Source organism: Electrophorus electricus, chromosome 12, assembly GCF_013358815.1.
Source record: "Electrophorus electricus isolate fEleEle1 chromosome 12, fEleEle1.pri, whole genome shotgun sequence".
NCBI classification, from domain to species: domain Eukaryota; kingdom Metazoa; phylum Chordata; class Actinopteri; order Gymnotiformes; family Gymnotidae; genus Electrophorus; species Electrophorus electricus.
In genome coordinates, this window is record NC_049546.1 from 11216906 (window position 1) to 11231845 (window position 14940).

Below are 14940 nucleotides of genomic sequence, written 5' to 3' on the forward strand. Positions count from 1 at the left end.
TTTAGCTCCAAAATGCTAGATGTTTCTCAGAGAAATATAAATCTCCCTATAAGCAGTTTTAAATATAAATTAAAAATGTACTTAAGTGGCCCTTTAGCTAATTTGTTGGGTTTTTTATATGTTGAACTGACAAACCCTTCTTGTCTTGGGGGCAGTGACACATGGCAGCCCTTCTTGGACTCTAGCCAATGAAATCACAAACTCCACTTTAAATAAACATCAGTCATTTACTTGGCATCAATTTGACCATCCCTAGAATGGAGACACACATCTTGCCTCATTCACTCTTGTAGATCAAAAATAATCATTAATTGATGTCTCACTTGCCTATTTGTTTTTAAATTTGCTTGTTTTTTCTACTTACACACATGCTTATCCATGTTTGAAAATTCAAGTTTAGTTTTTTTTAATGAACCCTATCCAAATGACCGCAGAATATAAAAAGAAATTTGACCATGGCATATTAGATTAATAAATTTGATTGCATTTGGAAGGAATGCAACTTAATACTTTCACATCAAGTGTGTTGGCTCTTCAACTCAAGTTCAAGACATTAGTGTTGGAAGAAAGGTTTCATATTAAACTTTTCACTGCAAATGAAGCTCAATTGTAGAGGGACAGAAATAGCAACTTTGGACTCATTACATCCACTGTCACACCCATTAAAGACCTTGTTAAAAGGGCCAGCACAAAAAAGTACTTAGTTACTTAAACCTTGACAAATTTCTTGTGAATTTTTCTCACAAATCCCCTTACTTCTAGAAGTACTCAATTTCTCTCGCCTGAATTGTAAAGTTGTTTATGAATAGCAAATGATTTTTCCATTCAGATGTTTTAATGAATAATTATGTATGCATGTTCAGCACATATTACAAATATTCAAGGAGGCAGAAAAAGGCCAACAAGTACCTCTCAGAGGAGCATCCTGAAGATAAAGCCACTCAGTTTAGAGTGGGCATGATCTTAAACTCATTTACAAATTTAATACAACGCTAATGTAAAATGGGGAAAGTGTAATGACATTATGTACTAAATCACAGACAACAATTAGCAGACAAATTACCATTATTAATATTGACTGACAAGAAAAAAACAAAAAAGAAAACCTTACAACAGATGATTATGAAAACATTGGGAGTGAGGGTTGCAATAAATTGACAATAGTACTGTATACCATACTGCAAAAACACAGTATGCGAATAACTTGAATGCAACTCTAAAGACATTCATTCCTAATCAATTCAGTCCCATGGCAACCACAACAGTGGCTCTACTGTTGGTCTTCCTTTTTCTCTCCCGTCTCAGGTCCACTCGAACTGCCACTGCTGCCTTCCCTATCTGAGGCCATCTAGGAATGAGAACAATGAAATAAGCAGCTGCATTGAAATCTCATGACAGAAAAAGAAAATGAGGACACTTTTATAAAAAAGATTAAAACACAAACTTATCATCAAGTGTGTGTTTTCTAACAATATTTTTTCCCCCCATTGTATGTTCCTTGTATACTGATGTTCAACTCTGCCCAACTACATTCTCAATCCACTATAATATAGATCATATGATGAGTACTAATTCATGAACTCAAGACAAAATGTCTCAAAGTAAAATGCATTCCATATTTTACAATTTAGGCCTTCCATACAATTGTTGAACACAAGATCCAAGTGAGTACATAAACTTATTTATTGTGATCAAAATAATTTGAGACAGATCAGTTAGTTACAAAAACTACACATCATAATCCAATCCCCCCATGATAGAAGGGTGTGAGACAAGAGCAATGTGTTGATCTTGCAATGGCATGTGCATCTTTTTTCATTTAAGTTTACTGTAGCCTTGTTAGTCTATTAACTTGTAAGAAAAATTATCTGAATCTTCAATTACCTTTTTGTAAGCCATCTCAAAGAGTTTCAGAGATGCCTGCTGTAAGCTTGAGGCAGCCTGTTTTATATTTTCACCAGTCTCTGCGTCCTTCCGTGACAAAAGCTCTCGCACTTTGGCAATCTCGTCTTTTAGCTTGTTGCACTGGAGGAAGGGAATCAGAGCCAATGACATCTGACATCATAGGGTGCTCTGTGCATACATGTGCATATCAACAGATCTAATTATACATCCTGTTCACCTCCTCTGCAGGCAGCTGATCCTTGAATTCCTCCATTTTTGACTCTGTATCATGGACAATGCCTTCAGCCATGTTGACAGCCTCAACACGGTCCTAAAATACATTAAATATTACATTTTAAAAAATAAAAAATATTATTAAAGCAACATCATGTCAAGTTACAAGCAAAGAAGCTGGCACAGTGCCAGAAAGCCAAAATCTTTGATCATTGATTTGCCGCTTTGTAAGAATCTGTAAGGCATCCTTGGTAATTCCATTACATACGAGATAGTACTTAAAAGATCTTGTCGTCAACACCCAGTTGAGATTAATACGTTTTTAAGTGAGTTAATTACTACATTTATTTTTTAGTTTAAAGTGCATCAGAATATCTGCACCAGAAAGCCCAGAATGTCTGCTGAATTTCCTTCATTATTGTATTGGTCTTTGGAGCAATAACAGTTCACTTAAAAAAAGGAGGAAGCTATAAATTTGTAGTGTAAAACTGCCATCTTATGCAGATGAACTGTATTGTACCATATGCTGTAACTAATGCTTCATGAACACACTTGAATGTGTTAATCTACAGAGTAAAAGGACAAGGAGAGGCTTTCATACCTTTCTCCGCCTGTCCTCTTCTGCATACCTCTCTGCATTCTTGATCATGTTCTCAATATCATCCTTGCTGAGGCCACCAGAAGACTGTATGACAACTGAAGAAAGATTAACAAAACAATTGAGATAGTATACTTGATCCAAGGAAAAAAAACCTGAGAGAATTCCAACCAAAGATCTTGATTCTTACTCTGCTGTTCGCGACCAGTGCCTTTGTCTTTGGCAGAAACATGCACAATTCCATTAGCGTCGATATCAAATGTGACCTCAATCTGTGGTACACCACGTGGGGCAGGTGGGATGCCAACCTAATAAAAACTACATATTAGTTCACTAAATTTTGCTTAAAAGTAGCTCAGAGCTTTAGGTATTAAAAAGGTCCATCCACTCCCACGTGTGAAAACCAACACATACTGGCTAGTGTTAAGCAAGGGTAATGGTAATACTGCATTCCATGGAATTTGAAGGCTGGACAGTGCACCATGAGCTGTTAGCTTTGGTGTAGTGGTCAGTTGACCACACTGACTCTTTAGTCACACTGGCTGTGCAGCCTAAATATTGGGAGGAAGCCTTTCTGACTGGAGGCATCTTGCAATTGTAACATGAATCTCCATTTAGTTTGTTACATACAAAATAGAGGCTGAAAATACTACACTGTGCAGATTTATATGGTTCAAAATTAAAGAACAATAAAAAGAGAGAGCGGGGAAAAGAAATATATACAGCTAACAGATTAGCCTTTTGGTTTGAATGCCTTACAACAAGGATTCTAAAATATTTAGAAATACCAAAATTAATCATGAGAAATTAATCAAATCACCAGCTCAAGTTTTCAGAAGGAGATGGATGCCCCCCAGAAATAACTTATATGGGTAATAATTGGGAAGGTATGCATATTCCTAGCCAGTATGGTCAGTAAGAGGAGGGAGATGAACTACAACCAGAAATGCTAAAATACTCAGAATATTTTACTAAACATTTTAAAAAGTATGTAAATAAAATAAATTAGCATTGAGGATTTTTTTCTAGATGCATCACAATGGCTTAACACATGAAAATACTGCCATGCCATGATTTTTATAATACTTTATTGATTTTACATTGAGTCATGACAACTTACCAGAGTAAACTGTCCAAGGAGCTTGTTATCCGTTGCCATTTCACGTTCACCCTGGCAAACTTTAATTTCCACTTGCGTTTGACCATCAGCAGCTGTAGAGAACACCTAAGCAACAAAAGACCAAATTCAACAGAATTATGCATGCTTATACCTCAGGGATTGAATACAACTTGCAAAGATTGGTATAACAAAAAGTTCAAGTATTGCATTAGAGCAAACCATCTTCAAAATCCCTCTTGAAGATTCTAGGCATACCAAACATTGAAAATAATGCTTTTTATATATATTCATATATTTTTACACTTTGTGTTCACAATTAATCGGCATCAGTGTCTTCTTTGGAGTTGGTTTATGCTGAATAAAGGCATGCTTCCTCGCCATGAGCAATAAAATTCACCAAGACTATGCTTCTTGATAAAGGCTAAAAGAACACCAATACCCACCACAAAGGAGGGGGAACCCCCCCCCCCCAGCTTTTACTCCACTCCCCAAAACCCCTTGCATGTTAAACTGGAAAAGGCAACACCTTGACCCACCTGGCTTTTCTTGGTGGGAATGGTTGTATTTCGGTTGATAAGTTTGGTGAAGACCCCTCCCAGGGTCTCGATGCCCAGAGAGAGTGGTGTGACGTCCAGCAGGAGCACGTCTGTAACATCTCCAGCTAGCACACCTCCCTGAATGGCTGCCCCAATTGCCACGGCTTCATCTGGGTTTACAGATTTGCTGGGTGCACGACCAAACAGATCCTGTACTGTCTGCTGGACCTAGAAGTGGTAGTGGAGGGGGGTATTTAACTAATCCAGTCAATAAATATACTAAAAATGTTAAACATTGGTCACTGTTAGCCAAAGCCACCTCAGTTTCTGAACTTAAATGCTACCATTATTGTTGAAGTTCATGAGAAACTCTTTCTGGGAGTGGGACTGAGAACTGAATATGCATTTCAACAGTACTCTTACATCAAACCTCTAAGAGCAAAGCAAAAAAAAAAAAACAAAAAAAAAAACAAACAGCCAACACCCAAATCTTTTTTCCTTACCATCTACACAATTTAAATGTTCTCTCAAATTCCTTCACTCTCAAGCAAGAGACAAGCACTTTCTCCAATTTAGCCAAACTGCTGGTAAAGGTATTGAGCAGATATTTTTAAAATTCCATGGCTACTCCAGTACAACGACTCCATGTTTTCACAGAAAAGTTTGTGAAGACAAGCAATACGAGATGAAAAATGCAAATACCATCAAATACCTTTGGCATTCGAGTCATTCCTCCAACCAGCAGCACTTCTCCAATGTCACTCTTGGATACTTCAGCATCTTGCATGGCCTTCTGACAGGGGGCTACAGTCCTGCGGATGAGATCGGCCACTATGCCCTCAAACTGTGCACGGGTAAGCTTCATGTTTAAGTGCTTGGGACCAGAGCTGTCCATCGTTAGGTAAGGTAGATTGATGTCAGTCTGTGTGGCAAGAGCAAAAAAATTAATTTCTTTATTCAGAAAAATCCATATGTATATTCCAATGAGTAACTGCAGTATACTGTAGTTAAAGATGTAGAGGTAGTAAAAATGTAAGCATAGTACACAAGGTTTCCAAAGAAACAATGTTTTGGACAAAAGATCCTATAATGGCTCTGTAAGAAGCACTTGGCGTGCACAACCGATGAAGGGTCTCGGTCCTAAATGTCCCGTTTCTCTCAGTTGTGTATTGACATTTTTGCTACTTATATACAAGTAAATAAATGAATAAATACAGATTATTCAAAAATATATTAAAATGGATGTATATTCAAACCCTAAAATAAACTTCTGCTCCATAATTATGAGTCACTTCTGACTCGTAACCACATGAGTTTTATATGCAGTGTCAGCTTTCTGAGGATAGCAATAATGTGCCTCAGATCAGACATGCTCAAATAAATATTGCTACAATGCATGTTAAACACCCCCCCCCCCCCCAGACTAGCAGAAACCTACCTGCAGAGAGGAAGACAGTTCACATTTGGCCTTCTCAGCTGCCTCTCTCACTCTTTGCAATGCCATGTTGTCTTTAGTCAAATCGACACCAGACTAGAAGAAATAGATTGGTTCAGCATTTACTGTGTAGATCTGATTCATTTGAAGTAAACAACTTCCTAACTAAACCTTCCAGTGTGGTTAAAACATTAATATCGATTGCTGAACACAATGAAAGTTCACATCTCTTGGTGGGGATAGAAAGACACACACCACCCCCAGAACTGATATTTGACTATATCTACAGGGAAACAATCACAGTGGATGTCAACATCAGGGCACAGCAGTGGTCTTAGTCTTTCAAAAGTACTATACGATTTTCTTCATCTTTTTCCCCCACTTTTCCAATGAATACTTAGTTAACATCTTTATTACTCTTAATTAAATCCTTGAAATGAAAACCCATGTGTGAATTTATTTTGTTACAATACAAATCCCTCAAACCCAGTATGACCGTGCCCTCAAACAGTATGACACTGTTTAAAATACATCCATCTCAAAGCGTTTGTTTAGAAGACTATTTTTAAATTTAAAACGTATGGACACAGGGGAAAACAGTTTCTCTGTGGTCACTAATTGTACTGGAGATATTCGTTCTACAAAATAATCAACAATAATGCATTATTTTTAAATGCCAACACATGAATGAAGTAAGGTAGATCTAAATAATGCATATTAACTTTTTAATGCAAAAGTTGCGACATGATGACTGTTAATCCACTCAAAAAGCAATGTGTGCATCGTAAGGTTTAGTGTTTTGAGAAGTGTAGCGTTCTAACCCTGTGCCATCAATAAAGTTACAGTTTATCTGCTTTCCTCTTCCCAAATATAATTTTTTGCCCAGAATTTGGCAAAACACAGCAGTGTCAACAAGGTTATTGCGAAAAGGTAATTGCCAGCAAGGGTGGACACTAGCCAGAAAAGGGTCTGACTGGGTTCTCTCACTCCTGTTGTGTAGACCATGCCTCTTGCCCGATTTATTCAATGATTTTGATACAAAGAGATTTTTATATATATATATATATATATATATATATATATATATATATATATATATATATATATATATAAAATTTAGTGGAATTCCACTGAGATTGATGCATCTTAATCAAAAAGTAAATTATTACATACATATTGTACAAGAAGACTAGACACCAAGACTTGCATATAAAAATGGGCCAAAAAAAAAAAAAGAAAATAAAACTTTAACCTAATAAATTCACAGCATAAAGTCAGTAATAAAAGGTACTTCAGTAGAAAAAGGATTGCAAACAAACCTCTCTCTTGAACTCTTTTACTATATGCTTTAGCAGGTGCTGATCAAAATCTTCTCCACCTAAAAATGTGTCACCATTGGTAGATTTCACTTCAAATACTCCCTTCTGGATCTCCAGGACAGAAATATCAAAGGTACCACCACCCAGATCATATACTGCGATGCTGCAAAGTTACAGGAATAAGACATGGTTGATCAAAGGATAACAGCAGAGCTCATCAACACAACAGGTATTAATTCTCAAACTTTAATAACTTGACAAAGTCAAGCACTTACATCTTGTCCTGAGTCTTATCAAGGCCATACGCTAGGGCAGCTGCTGTAGGCTCGTTGATGACTCTAAGCACATTTAAACCTGCAATTTGCCCTGCATCCTTCGTTGCCTATAATAAATGCATCAAATTGATTTAAATAATCAACTTATTACATACTCATCATATCTGCTGTCAGTGACTAGTTATAATTTCATATAATCTCTGTCTTTTTCTAGCATATTCAGTAGGTCTTGGTACTCCTGCCACAGAAGCAATACAAAATCCAGGAGCAACTAACTTTGTCCTCAAATTTAATCACAAGTACAATGCTTAACCACTGTAATGGAAAATCACATTGCATGTGTGTTAAAATGTGGAGCAGACTGTTCCACTTATTTCTCTGCGGAGTTCTAGAATATTCTAGTATAATCTTCTTATCTATCTTCTGAGAAGAATGGTCTGTTGTGGGGCAAATAAGACAGCAGGGGGCAAGACAACCCCTTTATAGGAGATGTTTGGCCAGTTGCGAAGGCAGAGAGTAGTACAAGAAGAAAGAAGAAGAAGAAAAAAAACAACAACAAAAAAAAAAAACCCTTGCTTTTGCTTTATCCATTGGTGTCCGACTCATCATATAGGACTGGAGATTTCCATGACACCACTTAATGCAACTACCCAATGAAGAATCTTTTTCATAGACTTCCTAAACCTCTGATCAAACTGACAGACAGGAACTGGGTATTTACCTGTCTCTGAGAATCGTTAAAATAGGCTGGTACAGTCACAACTGCATTCTTGACTGAATGGCCCAAGTAGCTCTCTGAAACACAGTTAACAGAATAAATCTTAAAGCAGGGAACAGGTAGTGTGTGTGTGTGTGAGAGAGAGAGATAGAGTTCCCACTCTACATCATGTCAAATTCCTTGTTAAATTGGAGTGGAAAAATCAAGTAACCATAACCACTCCCACAATAATATTTGTCTACAATAGAATTTTAAAAATCCCATAACTAGTGGGAACCCTATAATGTATATAAGATTAGTTTTTTCCCCCACACAGATTTTACCTGCTGTCTCTTTCATCTTCATGAGAATAAAGGCACCAGCCTGACTGGGGGAGTACAGCTTGCCATGGGCTTCTATCCAGGCATCACCATTAGATGCACGCACTATCTTGTATGGGACATTCTTCCTGCATACAAAGAACCATGCAGCTTACCATTTGTTTAAATTACACAACAAGCATGAATCATTACTGCAGAAAAACCTTTGACCCTATATATTGGATGGATGGATGGATGGATGGATGGATACCCATCCTTTTGATCAGTTGTATTGAGTCTATAGCTAGTCATGTCAAAGTATGGTAACTTGTTTTCTGAACTTGCGCCAAATTTCTAGTGGCCCCTCATGCATGTGCTGTTCAGATTTCCACATGATATCTTTATACATTTTGCATGTATATTCACTGACAAGTACATTGGCGGTGAATTACAATTTACAACTGACTAAAATGCATGGCACTCAGTGGAGATGCAAATATGCATTGTTAAGTGTTAAACTCACAAATCCTTCTGAACTTCTGAGTCATCAAAGCGCCTTCCAATCAGTCGTTTGGTGGCATAGAGCGTGTTGTTTGGGTTAGTGACAGCTTGCCTTTTGGCCGGCATACCCACCAGCCGCTCACCATCAGCTGTAAAGGCTACAACTGATGGGGTTGTCCTTGCTCCTTCTGCATTTTCAAGGACCTGTTAAATCATCAATTAGCTTTTTGAATTGTAACATGGAAATGCTAACATAATGGTCAACTTTGAAATATTACTCATTTTAAATGTGCGTTTGAGAATTTAACACATACATCAGAAAATTCATTCATGTACACATTTTTCTGTTTGACTTTGGGGACTTCTAAACAGCCTACTGTCAAAACAGTTGAAAAGACATATGAGATGAAGTAGCAAGGATTTAAAATTCTAATGTAAACTACTCAGATGGCAAGAACACAACAGCCTCCAAATATTTTCAAGCCGGCAAACCATTCCATGATGGCAATTTTGGGATCAGACAGGGAACCCCCACTGTTTGTCTATTTGCTGGACTTTATCTCTAACTTCTCTTGTGTACCTGTGTCCAAAATGGTCTGCTAGTTTTGATTAATCCTTTTTCTGCTTGGCTTGCACAAACTCCTCAGTTTTTGTGTAAATGGTAAAAGCACTTGATTAAACAATGATCAAACTTAATAATGGTCATATCAGCACTAACAAAATAAAAAGAAAATTAAAAAAAACTGCAAAGCATCTGACCTTTGCCTGTTTACCCTCCATGACAGCCACACAAGAATTTGTGGTCCCCAGGTCAATGCCAATCACAGCTCCTTTGATTGCTTCTGAACTGCAAAACAAATTCAGCACCACACAGTCAATACACCTTCATAGTTCTAACAGGCATTTAAAATACCTCATGTATGATACTCACGCATATTCACGTCTGGCTGCACACCGGTGAGCATGATCCATCAACCGATTCCAGCAAGCCTACAGAAATAAATGGTTGCGTTATCATTTGAATTTATAGATGCATTTGTTCTAAAAAGATGCTCTCAATGAAGGAAGATTTTACAGATGTACAGTCCTAAAAATTAATATGGATTAAATATCCACCAAGCGTCAATTAAGGGATGAATGTGGTTTATACTGACACACCTTAGATTGGGAATGATGGTCAAAATGGATAGACCTTATTATTGTCCCTCTTCTAAGTGATGTACAATTTTCACTATTTGCAATCTGGTACATATAACTCTGCATATGTGCTGTCTCTACAGGGGGTAACAAACAAGCAATGAAACTAGGTACCTGTAACTAGCAACTAAATTACTAACTAGTCTAGTGAGGTGAACATTTCCCTTAACAGACAAACCAGCACAAAATGCTAAATGTAAGCACACCAGGTATTGATAAACCCTGTTCAGAATATTCCTCCTAACATTAAGCTATTTTTATTGGAAATTGAAAGTCTCCACTGTGCTTTTGAATGAACGGGCTCAACATGGCCACAGAAGTGTCTGATAAATGTCTGTACTCAAATACTACTCTTTGGTTATTGACCAAAAGTGGTGTAAATGCCAAACAGGGTCTGCAAATACACTAGAGAGCAATAATGTCAAACTGAAATGTTTCCTTCCCTTGCTTAATTAGCCCATTAAAGGATGTAAAATGAGCAGTATTAAATCTTAAATGTACCAAAAACTAAAGTACCAAAATATTAATATGCAACCCAACCAGACAACAAAAGCCTGAGACTAAATGCATTGTTGTACAGTATTATCACTGCAAATAGTGGTACTGTTAGTTTGACTACACTTTACTGCAGCAGGGGGGTAGCAGTGCCTACATAATAAATAAAGTCAAGTAAATAAACTATTCTACCAACTGAGCAAAGAAGCAGCACTGCTAAATGCACTCAATTCTCTTACATACATAAATTTATCCAATCATGGCACATTCCTATTTCTTTTTACTTAGTAACACTTAATGTTATTAGATGCTAGTGAGTTCATTTGCTATTGAGGTAAAGATTATTTTGAATATTATCATTTTTGCCATACAGCTTCTAGTGTAGTTAGCTACATTTCTGGGAAGGACCAGTCTTTAGAGCCCTAGGTTATTTCTGGGCATTTCATTAACTATTTGTGGAATTCTAACTGTCTCCAAGAGGTAGTGAACAAATCAATAGTTTTTCCCCCTCCCCAGAACATCCCGCATAGAGACCCATTGAATTAACCTCTTGAAGGTAGAAATTATATAAGATGATTTTCAATAGTCAAAATGAACTTTTTCTGGTTGCTAAGTGGTCCATGAGCTGTTTACTCCAATATGATTTCAAGTACTTATTTATTTATCCTAAAAACAGAACACAGCTGTGCAATAACCACACTCAGATATTGCCCCAATATGGTATAACGAAATGGTATATACAAAATGAACAGCTCGCAAGAAAAGTGACAAATGTAAATGTATTAGGATGAGTAAATTATGTAATATAGTTGGCACTTGTTTGCCATGACTCATTCAAAATCTGGGGAAAAAAAGTTATAGTTGGGAATGCACATTGCATGGGGGCACACAATGCAATGAGAAAAAGGGAGACCTCAGTGCACAATGTCAAGATAACTCATTTTTAGTTTCTCAAGATAAACATAAATGCAAAAATCAGCAACGCCGCACCTAGCATAGAGCAACAAAGGCTCTTTGAACAACATAAAGTATACTATTAATACAGTTAATAGCCAAGTTGCAAGTTTGCGCAAATACTATTAAATAGCTTCAAGAATGCAGCTAAAATGATCTACTCAGCCATGACTCAGAATCTTATTTTAAGATATCCAACAAATATCAAAACTAAGTTAACCTACCATACACAAGCAAATTCCTATATTAACATCATTAACGCTATTTAATTTATATCTAATTACTAATATACCAGACAATTTAATTACTATTTTAAAACTTTAAATAAATAGATATAGCTAAGTAACCAATTAAATAAATATTAATTAATTGTATTTAACTAAACATATTTAAGTTCTGAGTCACATGAAAACCTCATACAATTATTACGTTAAAACGTGACAATTCTGCAGCTAAGATAGGTTAGCTAGGTTAACTGACCACAGCTAGCTAGCATATCTAGAGTTAGCCATCTCGCCGGCAGCAATCTCTAATTCCAACGGACTTCACGTTAAAAGTGACGACTTCTCAACAGATAACATTTCAGCTAGCTAACTACAAGTGGCATAATATTAAGCAGAAACAACTCGTAACAGCTAACCTAAATTGTAAAGCGTCTCGTTAACGTTAGCCGTTTTATCACGCAGCAACGTTAGCTAGCTAGCCAAGCTATTTGACATTGAGTTTAAACGGAAGCGAAAACCTTGACATATAACTAGTTACAACCTTTACAGACACGACGTTGAGTATTTTCATAAATGTACATGTAGCTAGCTAGCTCTAAACTTACCTTTTTACCGAAGAGGATACACCTTGGACCACAGCTTAGGGAGCTAGAGATGGTTCTTGAAACTGTTCGCGCCGCACTCAACATTTTATGCAGCTTATAAACACCGATTGCGATTTCGACTACAATGTAACCGAAGAAAGAAAGCGGCAAATCGTTATGTTTCTTTAAAACTAAACAAGTAATTATTTATGACCACTAATAGTCGTTGACTTGCCCTTCAACCACCTCGCCAATGTTCTTCTTCTAGAACTATCCAACACACCACATGGCTTGATGACACCGGCTGTGCAACACTTCTCGGCCCCCCCTTAGAAATAAGAAGAAAGTGCCTGAAATAAAATTCAGGCTTAGAGAAAGTTATTGTTATAGATAGATAAACAATATAATTACGTTAGCTGCATAGTTATTTATACCAATAAATCAAAACTCGCACGCATGAGGAAGCGAAATACTGTATTTTTTAGGATTCAATGCGATCAGGCAGACCATTAGACTTCAAATATCATGAACATTTAAAGACGCATTAATGACGCAAGGCATGCAGTCTGAAAAAGGTCAGATGATAAAGGACAAGAGTAGAAGTGGACCGTCAGAGGGCTGGAAAATGTGTCTTTATCCCAAAGAAATACTTTGCATTGGACGCTAACTAAAATCCATCCATTTATTGTGTGTAGATTGAAGTGTTTTGATGTACAGAATTTGTACAGAACCTGATCTCAGACATCTGTCTAAGCGCATTACCGAAACATAAACCGGTAATAAAAATATAGTTTTTGCTCACTGAGCAGTAAAAAATATTTGTTATGTTTCTGAGTTCAGTTTTAATTCTTATTTCATAATATTTTAATGCTCTTTCAGTGTCAGTTTAACTTAATGAAAACTCAAAGCCCCCTTTTCTATTCTTGGTAAAAATGGATTATAACATAATGGTTACATCCACTGATCTCTAATAAACAACTGCTCAAAAAACCGCAAGATATCAGCACAAATATCAATGTTAAGACGGATACAATTTATTTGTCAGTTTCAGTGAAAGCCAAGAAGCTTGGAGCAAACAGAAAGCCACTGATTTTTGACATTCATTGATTCAGTTGTGTTGCAGGACATCCTTTCCTCTGCCCACTACAAATATTTTATGAGCTTCTCCGTTGTCATGTAGCCTGTTTGATACTCTCTGCTGCCTGAAATACTATGATGATGCAGAAATGAATCTGAACATTGGACAAAGAGGTCAGAAGCTTTAAATGGGTATCAACCTCTTTGTTTGAAAATTATTTAAGGAAATTAAGGTCTCAAAAAGTACAACGTTCTTTAAAAAATTGTGATGACTTTTTCATTAAAACAAACAAAACCAACAGACAGAAAGACATAGTTGCTAAAACATTCTAGGCCAGCAAATCCCAACCTGCCTCACAGCTCTATGAAAACAAGAAAAGGTCTTTTTATGAAGAAAATATCTTTATCCTGCTTTAATCTCTTTCAAGACTTTTTGGTTCACATTGGAGCATTCGTTCTATAAAGTGGCCTAAGGCAGCTAACTATATTATGTAATTAAAACATCTCAAGTGTATTATGCAATAAATGTTTAAAAACATATAGCATTTGTATACTATTACGGTAGGTTGGTAGTGAATTTTTTTTTTATGACAGACTATAACCAAAAATTATGGTGTCCCTTTGAAGGAGCTGTATTGTATATATATATATATATATATATATATATAATATATATATATATATATATATACTAGAAAAGTCTGGCCTGATCTCAATCTGCCACCACCACAACCCGCATCAAGAAGTGTAAAGAGGAGGATGATATTTGATGATGATTATACTATGGACTTGCACTCTAACATCACATTGTTTAGGCAAAAGTTTAAATCATGGCCAAGTAAACAAATATAACAGGCGACTGGCCATGATATATATATATATATATATATATATATATATATATATATATATATATATATATATATATATATATATGTATGTATGCGTGTGTGTGTGTGTGTGTGTGTGTGGTGTGTGTGTGTGTGTGTGTGTGTGTGTGTGTATATAGTTTGATATAAAACTATGTTTTGTATTAGATGAAAATCTAGTGGTCTCATTTAAATATAGCAGTGTTTCTGATCCCAGTCCATGGTTATCCCCAAACAGGCCACATTTTTCTTCTATACCAACTTCCAGCATAATTACCAGTGTTTAGTCTAAATTCCTAGCTTTCTCTGAACTTGCAGACCTACAGAATTAATGTGCATGTTATGTGAAAGATTGTTTGGCTGTGTAACTGTGCCATTAATGTAGTCTTCATAACATTTTGTGAATATTCATAGAGTCAGACTTTATATACCATGATTGTGTAAATATTTCCAGTCTTTGATAGATTATTTATTTTATTTCCACTTTGAAGTTGTTGATTGTATTGATTTAGGATATATTGTAGTTTTTGCAGGGCCAGACCATCGCAAATTGCATATCAGCCAAACCAGAAAAAGATATATCTTTGGGATGATGCACTCCTTAGCTGAAGGGGTTCCAAC

At 36.3% G+C, this 14940-nt stretch overlaps 1 protein-coding gene across 2 annotated transcripts; it reads right to left on the bottom strand.

Moving 5' to 3' along the window:
* Positions 1-813: 813 nt before the first annotated feature.
* hspa9 (heat shock protein 9) lies at positions 814-12666 on the bottom strand. Of its 2 annotated transcripts, XM_027021971.2 has the most exons (17): positions 12395-12666; positions 9851-9909; positions 9679-9766; positions 8942-9123; positions 8443-8567; positions 8123-8196; positions 7402-7508; positions 7127-7289; positions 5811-5903; positions 5085-5294; positions 4373-4600; positions 3837-3941; positions 2907-3024; positions 2720-2814; positions 2123-2215; positions 1885-2025; positions 814-1348 (listed from the first exon to the last, which is right to left on the bottom strand). In XM_027021971.2, the coding sequence occupies exons 1-17, from the start codon at positions 12476-12478 to the stop codon at positions 1271-1273; spliced, it is 2043 nt and encodes a 680-aa protein (XP_026877772.2). In that variant the 5' UTR covers positions 12479-12666; the 3' UTR covers positions 814-1270. The 2 variants fall into 2 exon arrangements, with proteins under 2 accessions (XP_026877772.2, XP_035387810.1); XM_035531917.1 differs by lacking the exon at positions 12395-12666 and having other exon boundaries at positions 9851-9922.
* Positions 12667-14940: the final 2274 nt, after the last annotated feature.